The 16,347-nt window shown below is 45.1% G+C and overlaps 1 protein-coding gene across 1 annotated transcript; it reads right to left on the bottom strand.

Annotated features, from left to right (window-relative positions):
* Positions 1 to 5,766: 5,766 nt before the first annotated feature.
* Positions 5,767 to 10,640, bottom strand: LOC109473242 (protein FAM111A-like). The gene is made up of 3 exons (XM_019773118.1): positions 10,198 to 10,640; positions 6,550 to 7,443; positions 5,767 to 6,012 (listed from the first exon to the last, which is right to left on the bottom strand). Exons 1-3 carry the CDS (start codon positions 10,600 to 10,602, stop codon positions 5,767 to 5,769), a joined length of 1,545 nt encoding a protein of 514 aa, XP_019628677.1. The 5' UTR covers positions 10,603 to 10,640.
* Between the last annotated feature and the right edge of the window lie 5,707 nt (positions 10,641 to 16,347).

The following is a 16,347-nucleotide window of genomic DNA, read 5'->3' as shown; positions in this document are numbered from 1 at the left end:
CCGTCCCCCCATGTCAAAAAAAGCCCGGTCTAGGTAGGGTTAAGGTTCTTGCAAAAATGACCTGTCGATACCAGAAATGGATATGACTTCTTTCATGAAATGTCTATCTCTATTTACCTGTGCCTCATCCTGGAGAACCTTCATCAGCACTGTTATGGTCAGGTTCGAATCGTGGGGGATGTTCTGGATGTCAATTGCTGCATAGATTTTTGAAACCCCATGTGAGATGGCACCTGTGATGTGTGTCCCCATCGGCTTTGGACTGTCATCCTGACAAGAACAATGGACTTGTATGAACATAAGAAAAATGCATCCCTACCATGACATTATTTTGAGTCTGAAAATTAACCATCACCAGGAAATGCATCTATTTAAGGAAATAGCTCTGATTATAAATGATTAAATGTACTTTGAGACTCACCTTCACTTTGTCTGTGTAATGGGGTATGGATGTCTTTTTCTGATCCATGCCATCGAGTATTATACTCATGTACTTTTCTGGGTTATCCCTTGCTTTTTTCACATGTTTTATAATACTTTGTGCGCTCGTCCCTGAAGAGAAAGGAGTGTAAAAACTTCATGTAAAAATGCCTTACACCACCCAGTGATATTGAGCTTATACAGTTTTACAGCTTTTATCAGTGTACACATGTGCATGTATAATAATTTTTATATGTTACATATTATTACAACTGTTACATTATTTTGTAAAAAAAAAACAAATTATGCATTAAATCATATAAATAAGGCGTTTTTAAAATTTTTGTGATACAGGCTTTTAGAATGGTTTTATTTGAGTTTTTTGGCTGTGTTATAGCAAATGTATTACTGTGTTAGTGTGCCGTGTTTACCACGTCTGGGCATGAGTCATCACAATGGAATGCAGGGCATCAACCAATAGGCATGCAGCTTTCCTCTATACTTCTTGCTGATTGGCTGTTGGGATTTAACTTGATTAACACCTGCACAGAGCATTTCCATACTGACAGTATGTCTTTATTCAAGTGTTTTGGTAGGTATTTCAAGCTTTTCTGCTCCAGCATTGGAATGCGGGGCATGAACGTTTTTTTTTTATTTTGAAAATCAACAGTTTGCATTATGCAATTAGAAATCCAAACCAATAAAGAAGGGAATAGCTATCCAACTGTTGTTTTAGTTGTATGTTACTTCATATTATAGTTATATCAATGTAAATCATTGTTTTCCCTTGTGTTTCTCATTCTTTCCCTGCCATGTCGTAAAATGTGGTGAACCCATCGCTGTATTTGCTCCAAAGCAAATATTGGCCTTTCTAGTTTTAAAGATGAACTAGCCTTTCAGGCATGTGGTAATGTGGAGGGTACAGCTTAACCCGAAAGGTTGAAAAACTCTGGATCAATTGCTGTGTCTGTGTTGTCAAAGTTGAGAATTGTGTTCTGAACTTGCATCAGCTGTACGTCTGTAAGCAGTTGGTAGTCGTAATAACAACTGAAACAAGCCTTTTGAATCAACTAATTTATCTCTGTAAACCTACACTTGTTGACATCAATCCGTAGCGACAGACTGTGATTGGGCTGTAACTACGTATGTCGTCACAAGGTGTTTTTTTTACCAAGGAATGAATGGTGGGAGTTGTCTGCTGCAGAAAGTTATAAGTTGCTTGTATCGAGAACGAGCGGATATCCAGTTCTACACTGGCTGTGATATGGGGCTTGAGCTAGTTGATGTTATCTGCTTCATTTCTTGTTTGTCTGGGAGACGTCAACAGCCCTGAAGGTCTGAGCGGCACGCAACTGTCGGGTCAGAGTCACGTTCAAGGCACGGGCCTTTTACATGTTGAGGCTTGGAAGGACATCTTTACGAACTGTAAAAGGCCCGTGCCTTGAACGAGTCTCTGACCCTACAGTTATTTTATTATTTGTTCATTTCATAAAACGTCTGATACATTTACATCGTGAAAACAAAAATCTGACACATTATATCATGGTTTATATTAACTGCTAGAGATGTCAATCTACTCGAGTGGCAGAGTGCACAGGCAACCCTTTCTTCATTTCCTCTCTCAATGCCAATGGCCCTTTCCAGTTCCCGCTGTCTCTTCGGGGAGTACTTGGAAGAAAATCCCCACTATTTTCAGCGTCTCCATCATGCACTGAATACCTTGTACCTTGCTGGCCTTTCAAAGGGATAGATTCAGATCACGGCTTGCACAATGGAAGTAGGGTGCTGTTGGTGCTGCCGTCCTTTGGAAGTTTGCTGCACAGCCATTTCGCACGCCTGTCATGTTGCCAGCGCCATCGAAACACTGGGCCCTGCAGTTTGCAGGGTCTAGATTGACCTTTGTGAGATGGCCAACTACAATGTCGCATAGCGCTCTCACAGTGAATTCCTCACATGCAGCTAGCGAAGAGGTCCTTGGTGTAACTGACAAGTAGGCCTAGCTGTTCTCAATTGCTCTCCGTTACCTCATGGCCATGATCCCAAAGTATGCACCGAACTGTTGGCTGTCTATTTCATGGGCGATTGTCTCTAGAATATACTACTTCACACATTCCATAAGCTGGTTTTGTGAGGTTTTTGAGGCGTACGTTGCGTTGCGAGCACGTGTCTTGGTGATCTTTCAGAGCCACATCTGCAGCATCCACCCTCAGCTGCAGCAGGACATGGAAGTTCCCTTTGTAAGAGAATGGACCATCAGCTGTGCGATGTCCGCGAAGAGCGAGTCCCTGCCGGCCACACGGCTCCGGGCATTTTAATAACAGACAAGAAACGCGCGGTACGTTTCGACGCGGTCGGCGGACTGTGATGACATTGGTAAGTCAATGCGACGTCCAGGATTCTGCATGGTTTCGACGAAGGCTGTCACCTTTGCCTGAGTCATTTTGTGGTACTCGCACTTTCCGGCGTGCTCTTGTACGTCTGACATAGCGCGTCCTTCCAGTTGGTGTACGGGCGTTTGGCCAAAAGGCTGGGTTGACCATGTGTTGCAGTCGAGTATGTCAGGAACTTGAACTTGTGTATGTCTAACCAGTTTCTGACAATACCTGTTCATGACCCCACCCTGTATTCGCTTTGTCCTTGAAGATTCTAGGGAAGATTCTTGTATCCAGTAGTTAGGACATCTCTCCTGGTTGAGTTGGAACTTGCTGGCATCATCAACGTTCCCGTCCGTGAAGTTGGTAATGTCCAAGCTGCGGTCTTCATGACCATGGGCATGGCCAGTAGGAGTTGCGACTTGCGACAACATGATATAGTTACAAATAGTAATCGCAAAACTTTATAGTGCCGTCACCACGTCTGGTGATTACATGTTGGAATAATAATAAAAAAAAAAAAAAAATAGTAATCAGTTCCACCTCGGGGTAAAGGGGGAGGGGGGCAAAACTTTTCTTGTTCGTCATTCTTCTGCTTGCAAATAGTCGTAACCCCAATTCTGAGAGCTAAACACGATTTAGTAATGACTAACTTACACTGTACTAGATTTCAGCCTCCTTGTTAGGTCTCTGATAAATTGGTCCCTTAGACTTGCATAGGGGATGCTAGCCCCTATTCTCACCATAATCTACCAGTCGTCATTAAATACAGGCCAAGTACCCCAAGACTGGAAAGCACTACAAGGCGTCCAACTATCGCCCTATCTCTCTAACCAGTGTTCCTGCCAAAATCCTCGAACACGTTTTAGTCAGTGCTATAATGAGCCACCTTAAACTGAACAACATTTTATCGACACAGCAGCACGGTTTTCGCAAGCACCGCTCCTGTGAGACTCAGCTCCTTGAGTTTACTGAAGAAGTCTCTTCAGCCATGGAGCGAGGTGTTGCAACAGATGTGATCATCATGGACTTTCAAAAAGCCTTCGACCGGGTGAATCACAGTCTTCTCGTACACAAACTAGACCACTACGGGATTAGAGGACGCATAAATAAGTGGGTAGCGAGTTTTCTCAGTGACCGCAAGCAGGCTGTAGTAGTAAATGGTGTCCAGTCAAGCTCTGTGAATGTGAGATCCGGCGTCCCACAGGGCACGGTGTTGGGACCGTGCCTTTTCATTACTTACATTAACGACCTGCCGAAGAGAATCTCCTCTACCTCCCGTCTTTTTGCAGACGACACTGCCGTTTACCGTCTGCTCACCTGTTCCAAGGACTCGTTAGAGTTACAAGCAGACCTCAACAAGCTAGAAGACTGGGAAAGAGAGTGGGACATGGCCTTCCATCCAGATAAGTGCCAACAACTGCCCTTGACACGAGCCAGAAACCCACCCACTGCCAACACCAGTTACATGCTGCATAACCACACCCTAGAGCGCGTGCCCTCTGCAAAGTATCTTGGAATTACTTTACAGACAGATCTCTCCTTTAGCAAACACATTGAGAATACATGCTCTAAAGCCAACAAGATGCTAGGCTTCTTTAGAAGAAATCTGAGAGTGGGATCTAGCAAGACCAAAGAGCTGGCGTACAAAGCCTTGGTTAGACCGATCGTGGAGTACGCCAGCTGCGTCTGGGACTCTCACACCAACCAGGATATCCTCAAAATTGAGAAGATCCAGCGCAGAGCTGCACGCTTTGTACTTCACCGTTATAGAAACACGTCTAGTGTCTCTGCAATGATAGACCAGCTCCAGTGGTTGTCCCTCCAGGCTCGACGCCGTAACAGCAGACTAGCCATGTTGTACAAAATGCAGCATGGTCTTGCCTGTGTGAGTTGTGACTCACTGAACCCCCTACCTGCCAGTAACACGAGGCGCCGCAGAGGACACAGTCAGCAGTACCAGCAGCTGTCCTGCCGTACAAACTACCGCTTCAACTCCTTCCTCCCTCGAACGATCAGAGACTGGAACCCACTGCCTGAAGACATTATACAGTCTCCATCCCTGGCGACCTTCGCTTCGAAGGTGTCAAACCTTGCCTAAATCACATACTAGTATATGGTGACCTTTGACCCGTTAAACATGTCAGTAATTGTCGGAGTGACGGCAGCCGGACATTAACGTAAGAAGAAGAAGAAGAATTGAACAGGTAGAGCATATGGCTTCCTCTTCCTCTCCTCATCTGACAACATGATCACTAAGACATGGCTGGCAGCAGGTTGTCTTCTCTTTTTGAAAACGCTTGAGGTGTACTTGAGAAGGTCAGATTTATTGCTTTTGTGTCTGGAGATGACTGTTTCAGGTAGGGGGGGTTTGTGGATTCAACAAGGTTATGATGTCCTTATACGATTGTGTGAAATGGTTGCCTGTTCGATGAGGGTACTCAGCTCCACAATTTCCCAGCTCAGTTCCCTGAGCGTCTCTTCCCTTGTTGTTGGTGAATCAATCTTCTTTTGGTATATTGTAACAGTGTGTTCCAGATTTTTTTTTCAGGAATTGTGCATCTGACTCGAAGTGGTTGACAATGTCTTCAAGTTTGGTTTCGAGTGTTTTAAGTTTAAGTTTATTAAAAGTCCAAAGGAGCTCGCGGGCAAAAATTGCCCGAAATACGTCCTGGTTACATAATTCATGAGTCAATGTACACATTACAAAGTTTAACATTACAAGTAACAAGTAACAAGTAACGTCACAAGCAGAATATCTTAAAAAAACAGTATCTCAATTACAACCAATTCTATCCATAAAAGCAAAGCGAACACACTTAGCATTACATATATACAAAGTGATTACTGTGTATCAAGTGTTGGTCTGTTGTTATACAACCGGATAGCACAGTGTAAGAAGGAATTGCGCAGTCTCTTTGTACGAGCTGGAGGCAGACTGATCCTCTCAGCAGACTGATCCTCTCTGCGTTTCTCAGGGACAGTCCAGTTGCTGCAGACCTAGTCGGCGGAGTGTGTCCCCTTCTGTGGCATCTAAGAGTTTGAGCCGGTCATCTCTCTCCTTTCTCAAGTTCTGTACTCTGCAATCTTTAAGGTCTGGATCGCCGTTCCACTCCCCCTTCTTTGACTCCTGGAGAGCAGGCTTGATATCTGTGCCGTCAACCTTAATCCAGAATCGCCCCTTGGGGTTGGCACTTTCAAGGTCTTTGATGTCTGATTCCTACACAATTAAAGGAGAAACTTCATAAAAGAATTTCGAAGTCCTTGCAAGGAATAAACTTTTTGTACTGCAGTTTTTTTTTTAGTAAAACCTAAAGAAAAAGATTCCTTCTGTTCCAAAAGGTACTTTGTTTCAATTAATAAAAAGGCACTTGTTTTATCTGAGGTAACAGCAAGACCTTTTTTTGGGGTTGATTGCCTTCAAATTCTTAGTGATACACTTCTCTATCTGCTCTCAGCATGGAGTTAAAAGACACACTCTCCGTGCTCTACGAGAAAGACAAAATGTATGGATGACAGGATGTTGGACGCCACTGGACAAGCCCCCTGTCGTAGTGGTCTGTGTGGCCCATGGGAACACAGAAGAGATTGGCACTGCCCTATACACCAAACATATATGTCTAAAGTGAGGTGGAATATAAAAATGTCCTGCAAACCAAGCTTAACTTGTAACTTGGACTTTTGCACTTTCAAATCATCAATTTCCTTCATCAACTTCCATATCCTGTGTTGGAGGGAGGAACAAATCATCCCATACATCTGCTGAGAGATGTTGTTTGAGGTCATCTCGTATGGCTGTCATTCTGACACCTTGTGCCACCTCAACTTTAGCGGTGTCATACAGATGGTACCCACATGTGTGCATAACCACCAAGTTTTGATCATCGTCAAACCCCGGCGACCCAGACGAACCGCCATCAAATGAAGACAAGTAATTACATCTCTTTGGGTTGTTCAGCATTTGATCATCTGCATGACGTCCAGAATGGAACTTAAAATAGACTGCGATTGTGTGATTTGTACCCACAACAGGACAGCTAAAGTCTGCTTCTTTTGGCCTACCACCTGGGTGCCCAATGATTCTAACTGTTGCTCTCTGGACAGCTTTCTCTATCTTATGCCCCAGACCAGGTGGCAGCTTATCAAACTGATCAGGGGGAACTTCCAGCTCCAACAGACTGTAATCCAACTCATCTATGCCTTCTCCCTGAGGGCTGCTGATGTGAACAATACGTGCAACTTTAAATGCAACATGCTGCCCTTCCATACATGTTTCATCATAGTCGAAATACACATAGACATCATTCAGACCTGCAATTTCTTTAACATGCTTGTTGGTCAGAACATATCTTGATCCAAGTCTAAAACATGTCCCCAAACTTCTACCAGTACCATTTCTATATATTTTAAGAATCCCGACGGAGCAAGCTAACACGTGAAGCTTTTTCAGCAATCTAACCGGTATGGTACCTGGGTTAGCATTGTTATAATCCTGTCTGAAAGGTTGACAAATTTTGTTCAATTTTCGCTTCCTTTTCTTTTCATCTGATTTTGCTGTTTCCCTCTCAAACTTTGCTTCATGCTTTGATGACAAGAGTTTAGCAACTTGTTTCTGGCTTCTACATTTCATTTCCTTTGCCCATTTGACTACCTGAGGATCCAACTTCCAACTATCTGATGCCTGCGATGCATCTACTAGTATTTCTGTCCCAGAACCCTGTGAATCTGGGGTCCCAAAACTATGTTGGGATTGCGCAATAGGCGTAATTCCCGGGGATTGCACTGGAGATTGAGGAGTTGGGTCGCCCCCCTCTAAGGGGAAGCCAGGGGCGCATGCGCATTAGCCTGTTCATTTTCCAACCGAAAGGGAGCAGCCATTTTCGGTCCTTTAGCTATCTTCTGTCTTCCGAACCATGTGGGGCGCTGGAAAGCGTAAGACCCGTAAACCAGCCCGATTCAGCGACTTCACGGACGACCCGGACTTGGCTGACGACTTCTCTCATGACTCCGACGCGCTGTCGGCCCATTCTTCGCGTCACAGTCGGTCGGGACTCCAGAAGCACATGGAGCGTGAGCTCCAAAACATGAGCAAAGACTTGGAGGAACTGAAGCTGGACATCCAGCGCACAAAGGACGACCGTACGACGCCCAAAGAACCGCTGGCACGGCAGTCTTCAGGTCGCAAGAGGTCGTCTTCTCCCTCCTCGCAGCGTTTATCGAGGATTTCGGCCGCCGTGCTGAGAGATTTTCGCAAGATGGCAGGTGACGTCACGAAGCGTGCCAATAGCTCTCCGCCCCCCTCCCACAGGTCCCGACGCCCGTCTCGGAAGTTGCACAGCTCCCCGGAGTTCTCGTCTACGTCCTCATCTTCGGACAGGAGTGTGTCTTCTGACACGAGTTATGGAGGTAAGCCTTCTCGCTCTCGATCTAGTAAGAAGAAGAAGTCGATGAAGAGCGGCTTACATAGAAAGGCAACAAATAGCGTGAAATGCCGAGTCATATATCCGCAAGAACGCCTGCCCGTCACGGAGGCAGGGGCTGTGAAGTACCATGATATGGAATGGCACCAGTTTCTGTACGGCTCTATGGATATCATTATATCAGCTGATGTGTCGAGGGCTGAGCGTAAACAACGCCAGAAGATCCTGAGATTCCTCATGCTTGAGGTACCAGAGTTCGGGTACAAGTCCATCCTTGACTTCAACGCTCACATCTTTGGGATGGTAGAGAGAAAGGAACTGCACTGGACGGACAGGAAATTCATGAAAAAGGTCCAGGCGATGAAATCACAGCATTTACGGCGGCCGTTCGAGCACAAGGGTGGATCAAACAGTTCGAATCAATCTCAGAGAAGATACCTGCCTATGACATGCAAGGATTATAACAAGGGGGCATGTGAAGCCAGTCCTGATGCTAAACGGGCACATAGGAACAGCACTGGCCAAACCGTTTACCACTTCTGCCGGCCTTGCATCATCATGCGACAATCACGACAGGAGCACCCGGCCACGCAGTGTCCCTACGGCGACCCGGCATACAGGGCTAAGCACACGCCCCCTGCCGGCCAGACAGCATGACTAGCTCCACCATCAGCCGAGTCTTCTAGCCTACTGACCGCACGATTTATGGACATGAATTCGGACTTCCCTTCTCCTGTATTGGCTGATGACCTTGACCTATGCCCATGGGCCGTACCTTGCCGTCCTGAGACTATAGCTACACGCTCCTTCCCATCCGATCTGGAGCTTCTAGACTTCAGTATGCAAATTCCTAGTTTATGGCCAGATCCGTACCACCCGCTGCCTCCGTCGTTACCAGCAGAGAGCATGTCGCCCCCCGTGTCTTTCCCAGGCGTATCGCACACCGTAGCACCGCTCCCACACGGTGCCCAGTCCTGTCCCGTTGCATCGCTCCCATGCGGTCGCCAGGACTGCTCCGTAGTACCGTCCCCAGGCGGTGACCCGCCCTGTTCCGTGACATCGCGCTCCTGTGGTGATGAGCCGTGCGCTTACAACAACTCTTCTCCGTCAGTTCGTCAGGGTGATTCCGGCTGCCCTTCAAGCACGTCCACTGAATCAGAAACACTCTCTCACCCACCCGACCAGACGGTCCCAAATGCGGCCATCGTGGACAGCTCCACCTTCCGAGATCTGCATATCACAGTAGAGGCTTCCGGACAGTATAATTTCCAATCATGCAGGATCCCAGTCCCTTCTAAGTTGAAGGTCCCGGTCTGGCGCCAGCTTTTACAGGACTACCCAGACAAAGAGATCTGTGATTTCTTGGACTTCGGATGGCCTATCGGTTATGTGCTTGATACAACACCCACCCCGACCTCCCGCAATCATCGGTCAGCCGTGCTGTTCCCCGCAGATGTCGACAGGTATTTAAGTGTTGAAATGGCCTTCGGCGCTATACAGGGCCCTTTCTCGAATCCCCCATTCTCACCTTCCTTTATGACGTCACCGCTGCAGACTGTTCCCAAGAAAGAGTCAATGCACCGCCGCGTCGTCGTTGATCTCAGCTTGGAGATCATGGAAGAGAGAAGACAGAAAAGAAAACTTACCATTGCTGACCAGTCCATGACGTTGGTCTTCGTCTGTGGTGAGATCGATCAATGGTGGTGAGTCGGTCCGAGGGTTCGCGAGGTGTCCTGCGGTCGCACACAAGTACAGGAACACGTTACATCGGTCAGTCATCGTTGGCATCAGTGACGTTAGCACTTCGGTCGGACTACTTACAACTTGGGGAAGTATCGGTTCATCCAAGCGTTGAAGGAACAAAAACAGCGAGTTTTGACAGAAATATTCACACACCTGAGTTTAGGATAAGATTAAAAGGCATTAAAATGAACTCACTGTTGCGGATCAGGTGAGGCGGTTCCTCTCCCGTGAAGGTCCACTACCTGAGGATCCAACTTCCAACTATCTGATGCCTGCGATGCATCTACTAGTATTTCTGTCCCAGAACCCTGTGAATCTGGGGTCCCAAAACTCTCCTCAGAATCTGACAGAGCTACATCAGGACTGTTGGCCACTGTCTGGTTCCATTCTTCCTCACTAACTTGCGAGTCTTTAGCCACTTTACAGGTGAAGGTCCTGCCATCAAAATCGGAACACCTAGTTGTGAGTTTAATGTTTATCTCGTCAGTACTATCTTTGCACATGGGTTTGGCATTCTTGAGTTTGTTATTGCCAATCCGTGCATCTCTGTAAAGAGCTGTCAGAAATGTATCATGTGGAAGGCAATCAACCAAAATGTCAAAGGGGAAAGCCTTAGGATTATCCTTAGTAAGAAACTTGGCATTCATACTAGGCCGATTCTTAACATCAAGGTAGATCTTATACCTTTTACTGCACCTCAGCTGATCATCAGTATACATGTACTTGTTAGGGATTTGATCTTTTCCCCGTGACTTTGCCTCAAACCTCCCCCCCTCTATCACACGGCAGGGGCTCCCGATGTTGGGTTCCCCATTAATTGGGGGGGGGGGGGGTTCACCACATGGTTGGAGGTAAATCTTATGGAGCTTCTTGTTGATTTTCTCGAGCCTTTTGTCTGCCTGAAGAGCATCTAGGATGGGCTGATTTCCGGGTGCTCGTATCTCAAAATCTCCATGAAGCTCTTTAAGGGCAACCTTCAGCCGAAACATGATGTCCCCCGAAGAGAAAAATAAAGCAATAAGTTTCGTGCAGTTCCAGTATGTTCCAACAAAGTACTGGCCTGGCTGTCATCTTGCATGTTTTGTCTCAATAGACCGATCCTGAAGCCACGTCCCCGTAGCAATGCTTTAACAATAACAACTCGAACACCTAGGGCAAAATTTGCGCAGGGTTGTGCCGGCCGCCATCAGAATGTCGGTTTTGCTGTCCAACTTTAAGGTAAAGTTTTTTGGCAGCAAAAAACTCTCTCAGAGCCCCCTAAAAGGGTAATACGCTATCTTTGTTGAAGGACACATCTGCCTATTCAAATTATTTAAGGAGGGGACACTCAGGGTTAGTTTTAGAGAGAGCAAAATGTGTTCACTCAATGGGGACGTGGGATGCGCCGCATAAAATCACACGGTAGGCAGACAAGAGTGCCCGGTTGCTGATAAACAGCTGATGCATGTGTTGCGCAGATTATGTTTATCTGTGACAGGTTTTCCACGGCATTGCTGCATGCATTACTCCTACCTGCAAGCCCAGGAAAAAAAAAACAAATTAGAAGAAAACAGCTCGGGTGCTCACAAGGGAGGGCGCAACTTATAAAGGGCTTTGTGATACAAGTAGAAACATAAGCTCGCAAACAGGGACATAAACAATAATGTAAGCTTTATAAACAAATACAAGAATGACAGAACATCTTTGATTAACTTGAATTACCCCCAATGCCAGAAATTCAGCTTCACCGGTAACACAACGAGTCTTTATCAAGCAGACATGAACTCATTTTGCTGCTCTTAGATTTCCTGCACTGATTTTGACCGAGGTGTTCGAAATAGAACAGAGGGTTTGATGTGTTCGATCAGATCGGTCTATTGTTCACTCGTCTCATTCATATCTACATTGTACTTTGTACTATCACATAAACATGTATGCATAATAGTACACAAACCAGTGTTTGGGTGTTCCTTATGCACCTGGGTTGAGGCTGATGGTTCATTTTCTTTGTTTCCTTTCTTTCTTGTCTTCACCTAGAGAGGAACAGTCATAAGATTTAAAAAAGTAAATATTATAATTAACGTTGAATTAAATAATATTTATTGTTAACGTTATATCCACTTACTAGTAGTAACACACATTCGTCATTTTGGAGTCTGGTTTATCGTTTTTCTTATTGTAAAAAGAAAGGGCAACTAACAGTAGATGATAGGTAGTACATATAGTATTGTTGTATTGTATAGATTCTTAGCACTTTGCATTAGAATATAACGTTTCAGTATGAAATGCTCATGTTTTACATACTGGATATCCTCTTGTGCATTTATATAGCCCATCTGGGCAAGAACATGCAATAAAGATTCATATCATATCATTGTTACAACATTTTTCACGCTTCAGTACCCAATGAAAACAGTGAAGTATTTAAAGTAAGGCCTATTGGGGTTAGGGCAACCAGTGGGGGGGGCATTGTATTTTGGGGCCTGAGGGGAGGGCCATCGAAAAAAATGGCTTGGGGGAGGGGCCTCAGGGCCATAAAATACTTGGGTAGTCAAGGACGTTCTTGGGTTAGTCATGGAGTTAGAAGATACCTCCATGGGTTAGTCTTATGAAAGATTAGTTAAATTATATGGGCTCATCATCATCATGTCGGGCGTGCTATAACGTTATGTGCTGATACTGGATGCCAGTACTTTTGTATTTGTTGACCCTCATAATTTTTTGTGCAAATTGGGGCCCATATTTGGCCATATTTGCACACCAGCCCTCCCCGGCCCCCGACTGATGCCTAATTCCTCGCGAAGTGCAGTGCGTTTATATATATATATAATTTACCTGCGAACCGTCGCCACTTTCACACGGACTCTCACTTTTCCGTTTACGACGTGGTTTCGGGCTGCCCAGACCTTTTGGCTTGCCAGGTTTCGGAGGCGGTCTCGACCCTGCCCGGCGGTTGGAAGTCGATGGGGACGGCGACGGTTTGGGGACGTCGGAGGCCTGACTAGACGACGAACTTTGGCGTTGTATCGGTGTGTTACTTGACATCGGCAAAAGGAACTTGAAGATTTTCGTCTGCTGAGACATACTTGCGGTTCTTTCGACTGCTATGTTTGAACTTGAAGTAGAAACACCGAGACAGACTCAGTCCAAAATTGGCGGGCGAAACAAACAGGGGAAGGACAGGAATAATTCAGATCAGGTGACTCTTTCTGTCCAATCAAGGTTAACATGATGTCATTATTATAATAATATGATAATGTTAATAGCAGCGCCACCTGTTAGATTTATACAGTATCACACAGGGCCATTTCCTTTGATAACTTGTAACATTACCATGGTCACATTCCCGGAAGGTAGAGACCTTCTCTCCAAGCAGAGGTTTCGTTAAAAAAACGGAAGTACAGCTGTCAACTTCGGTTTATATAACTTTGGATGGATGGATTCTCTTCAAACTTGGGATGAATAAATGGAAGCACAACCTGGACATGCATCACATAAATAAATTTCAGATTCGTTCAAGAAGGACGGCCCCAGGAGTCAGGTCACTTGTGGTCATTCGCTAAAAACACAGTGCGTTTGGGTTTTGGCGTGTTTTTAGTCTTTTATTCATCGGACTTTCTTCGAATTCTTTTTTTACCCCAGCCCAACGTCCAGTTGGCGTATCTAAGCATTTTGAATATCGTCGTCGTCATTTTGGGTGAGTTGTCAGGACTCTCTCTCTCCCTCGAGGATCCCTCCCCGGCTCCCTCTTTCTCTCACACTCTCTCTCACAATCTACCTCTCTCTCTTTATTTTTCTCTCTCCCTCTCTTTCTCTTTCTCTTCTCTCCCCCTCCCATCCCTCCCCCCCTCTCATAATAAAATCTCTCTCTCATAACGAAATGTACAAATGCTTGATTCTACTCCATAAACCTACTTTTTGGTGAGGCAGCTGCGCTTTAAAGATCTCCCCTGGGACCCCTAAAGAAATGCCGCATAAAACAGTTAAAAACGCATCATTTCAGCAAAATATGTACTCAAAAAAAAATTTAACAAAATTAAAAAAAAAAACTGTAAAACAAAATCCCACACACTTCAGCTCCATTTCGCCAGATGTCGCCACCGTACTACTGTAAAGTTTACAGGGTGAAGTTTTCCTGACCTATCCTTGGAAAACATACTTGGTAACCAGGGGACGTAACTTAGTAAATCGTTTTTTTATAGATTTTTGTGTTTATTCAATGTACAAATGAACATTTCAAAACATTTCTATCCCCGGTGTGAAAGTATAGAGAATACATGTATTACACACATTTTGGCAAGCTAAATTTTGCCCGCATTTGAGGGCAATCTCCATAGAAATCTGTTAATTCTTACTCAAACAACTGACCACCTTAAAAATCCTCGGCCTTGACGACACCTTGGGCCCTCGCGGCCGTGGATTTCGCTACTAAAATGGTTAATTCCACGGCCGTGGGATTAAACAAACCACAAATACATGTAATGATGCTGTATTAGTATCTTTAAAAAAATCACCTTTTTATGTTACTTTCGCAGAAGGAAAACATGTTGTTTTTTCTGTTTCTTCTTCTTCCTCTTCATCTCCAAACAAATAAGATCACTGACCTGACACCATGGTAACTAGTGTTGGGTCACATCATGTTGCAATTTTATAGCAGGAGGGATTTTGACTCCTGTCACCTTATAATATATGAATGCGTTTGAGTGAGAATAAAACAGAGCAAACCATATGCGAAGGTAAACATTATACATTTGCTTTGCAAATGTTACCTTTCTAGTTTATATTTTGATTTAGTAGCACGCCTCCAAAGCAAAATGGCATAAAATTTCTAAAAGTCTGCATGGAAAAAACCTCTACCTCCATACCAAATTTCAGGTCATTTCAGGTCAACAATGAAGAAATTAAAGTGGGGGAGACGAAGACGAAGACCAAGAAAAAAAAAACAATTACAGCCATACATTTGGTATGGAGAGAAATGTGATATACCGAATCCCAAACGTCTGCTAGAAAAGTAGGCAACAAGTCAGACTCTACATCTTTTTTTAACGAGTTTGCTCAGTGTAAAGCCAAAAGGGCTGTATTCATGGCACTGAACTACGAGTAACGCTCAGTAACCGGCAGCATTTTCTTCTCCCTAAGTCAGAAACATCAGGCTTAGGCAAGTTTGACTGACTCGACAGTCGAAGCAGGGGTTACGAAGGCTACTCGGGAAATTCCCTACCCCATTTTTAGGCCGAAATAGATTGATCTACTCATATCTGCTTGGCATGCATGGCATGACTGAGTCTGTTTTGAAGCCTGAGCTAGGGCAGGACCTTACACTACCGGCGTATTAGTCACGCTCAATCGGCATAACGGTGCCAAATTACTTCTAACAAGTTCCATTCTAAATTATGTTGTTTTCCCCTGCTTGCAGAAAGGAACAAATAACAGTTTATATTATTTTCTTGGTTGAAAACTGGTCCTTGTGAGGGTCAAGTTTATGCAAATAATGTTTGAGTAAGTTGCTAGGATCGTGTACTAAAGGACAAGAATCTGGCGGCTCATTTTTTTTATTCGTTTCTAACTCACATAACTTCCATGATGTTGTAAATGAAGAATTGTATTCCTAAAATAAGCTGTCCTAGCCTATTTGTCGTACTGTCGTCGTGCGATGATCGGGGTCATTCGTGGGACAGTCGTGCATATATCTTACCGGGAAAGACCAGGCTGTCTTAGGCGTTCGTAGATCATTCTGTCACTACCTTGATAATCAAAATCGTGCGTACGACGGCGTACGACCAATGTGACCGCACCGTCAAGCCCGTCACACATTCAGAACCTTCCCAGACCACCAACCAACCAAGTGTAACAGTGGGGGGTTTATAGGCGCTACCAACTGATCCGGCCGACGGGTCTAGACCTTTTAGTCGAAGCGTTAGAGCGTCGTGGTGCAATCTGGTGTCCGGGTTTGGCATGGGAGCGATCCCGGGACCAGCAGAAGTGTCTTTCTGTTTCTACTCTCCCAGATTCTTACTCAAGGTTGGATGAAGTTCGGGAGCAGTCTGATCAGATTCAGACCTAGGCAATTCGGATTAAATTTGAGTTAGATTTAAGTTAAAGTTGGCCCCCCGAAGACGCCCCGAACATCAGTCAACCATGGCCGAACCTCTCGTTCACACCGGAATGGCGCAGCCGAACAGTTGCCGACTTCGCCTAACGCCAGCCAACCTTGCTCCCGACGTACATGTACGTGCGACGTACCTAACCATGGTTGTAGGGAGTTTGGCAGTGTTCGGGAGGCCATATTGGTCTATTTGTGACAGGGGCTTTTTTTATTGAAACACGTTGTCACTACACTCAAAACAGTCTGGGTGGTCAAAGAGTTTGAAATGGACGTTTTCACGTGGATTTAGGTCATAGTTTACCGATAT

Source organism: Branchiostoma belcheri, unplaced genomic scaffold, assembly GCF_001625305.1.
Source record: "Branchiostoma belcheri isolate BF01 breed outbred unplaced genomic scaffold, Haploidv18h27 scaffold297, whole genome shotgun sequence".
Classification (NCBI taxonomy): domain Eukaryota; kingdom Metazoa; phylum Chordata; class Leptocardii; order Amphioxiformes; family Branchiostomatidae; genus Branchiostoma; species Branchiostoma belcheri.
The sequence above is the reverse complement of the archived record's forward strand: the minus strand, read 5'-3'. Positions and strand labels throughout refer to the sequence as shown.

Bases quoted from the DNA above. Each gene is read 5' to 3' on its own strand.
- LOC109473242 (XM_019773118.1), bottom strand. From the start codon at position 10,602: ATGAATGCCAAGTTTCTTACTAAGGATAATCCTAAGGCTTTCCCCTTT. The intron at 7,444-10,197 runs GTAGTGGACCTT...TTGGATCCTCAG, and splicing joins GTTGGAAGTTGGATCCTCAG to GTAGTCAAATGGGCAAAGGA. The intron at 6,013-6,549 runs GTATGGGATGAT...TTAATTGTGTAG, and splicing joins AACAACATCTCTCAGCAGAT to GAATCAGACATCAAAGACCT.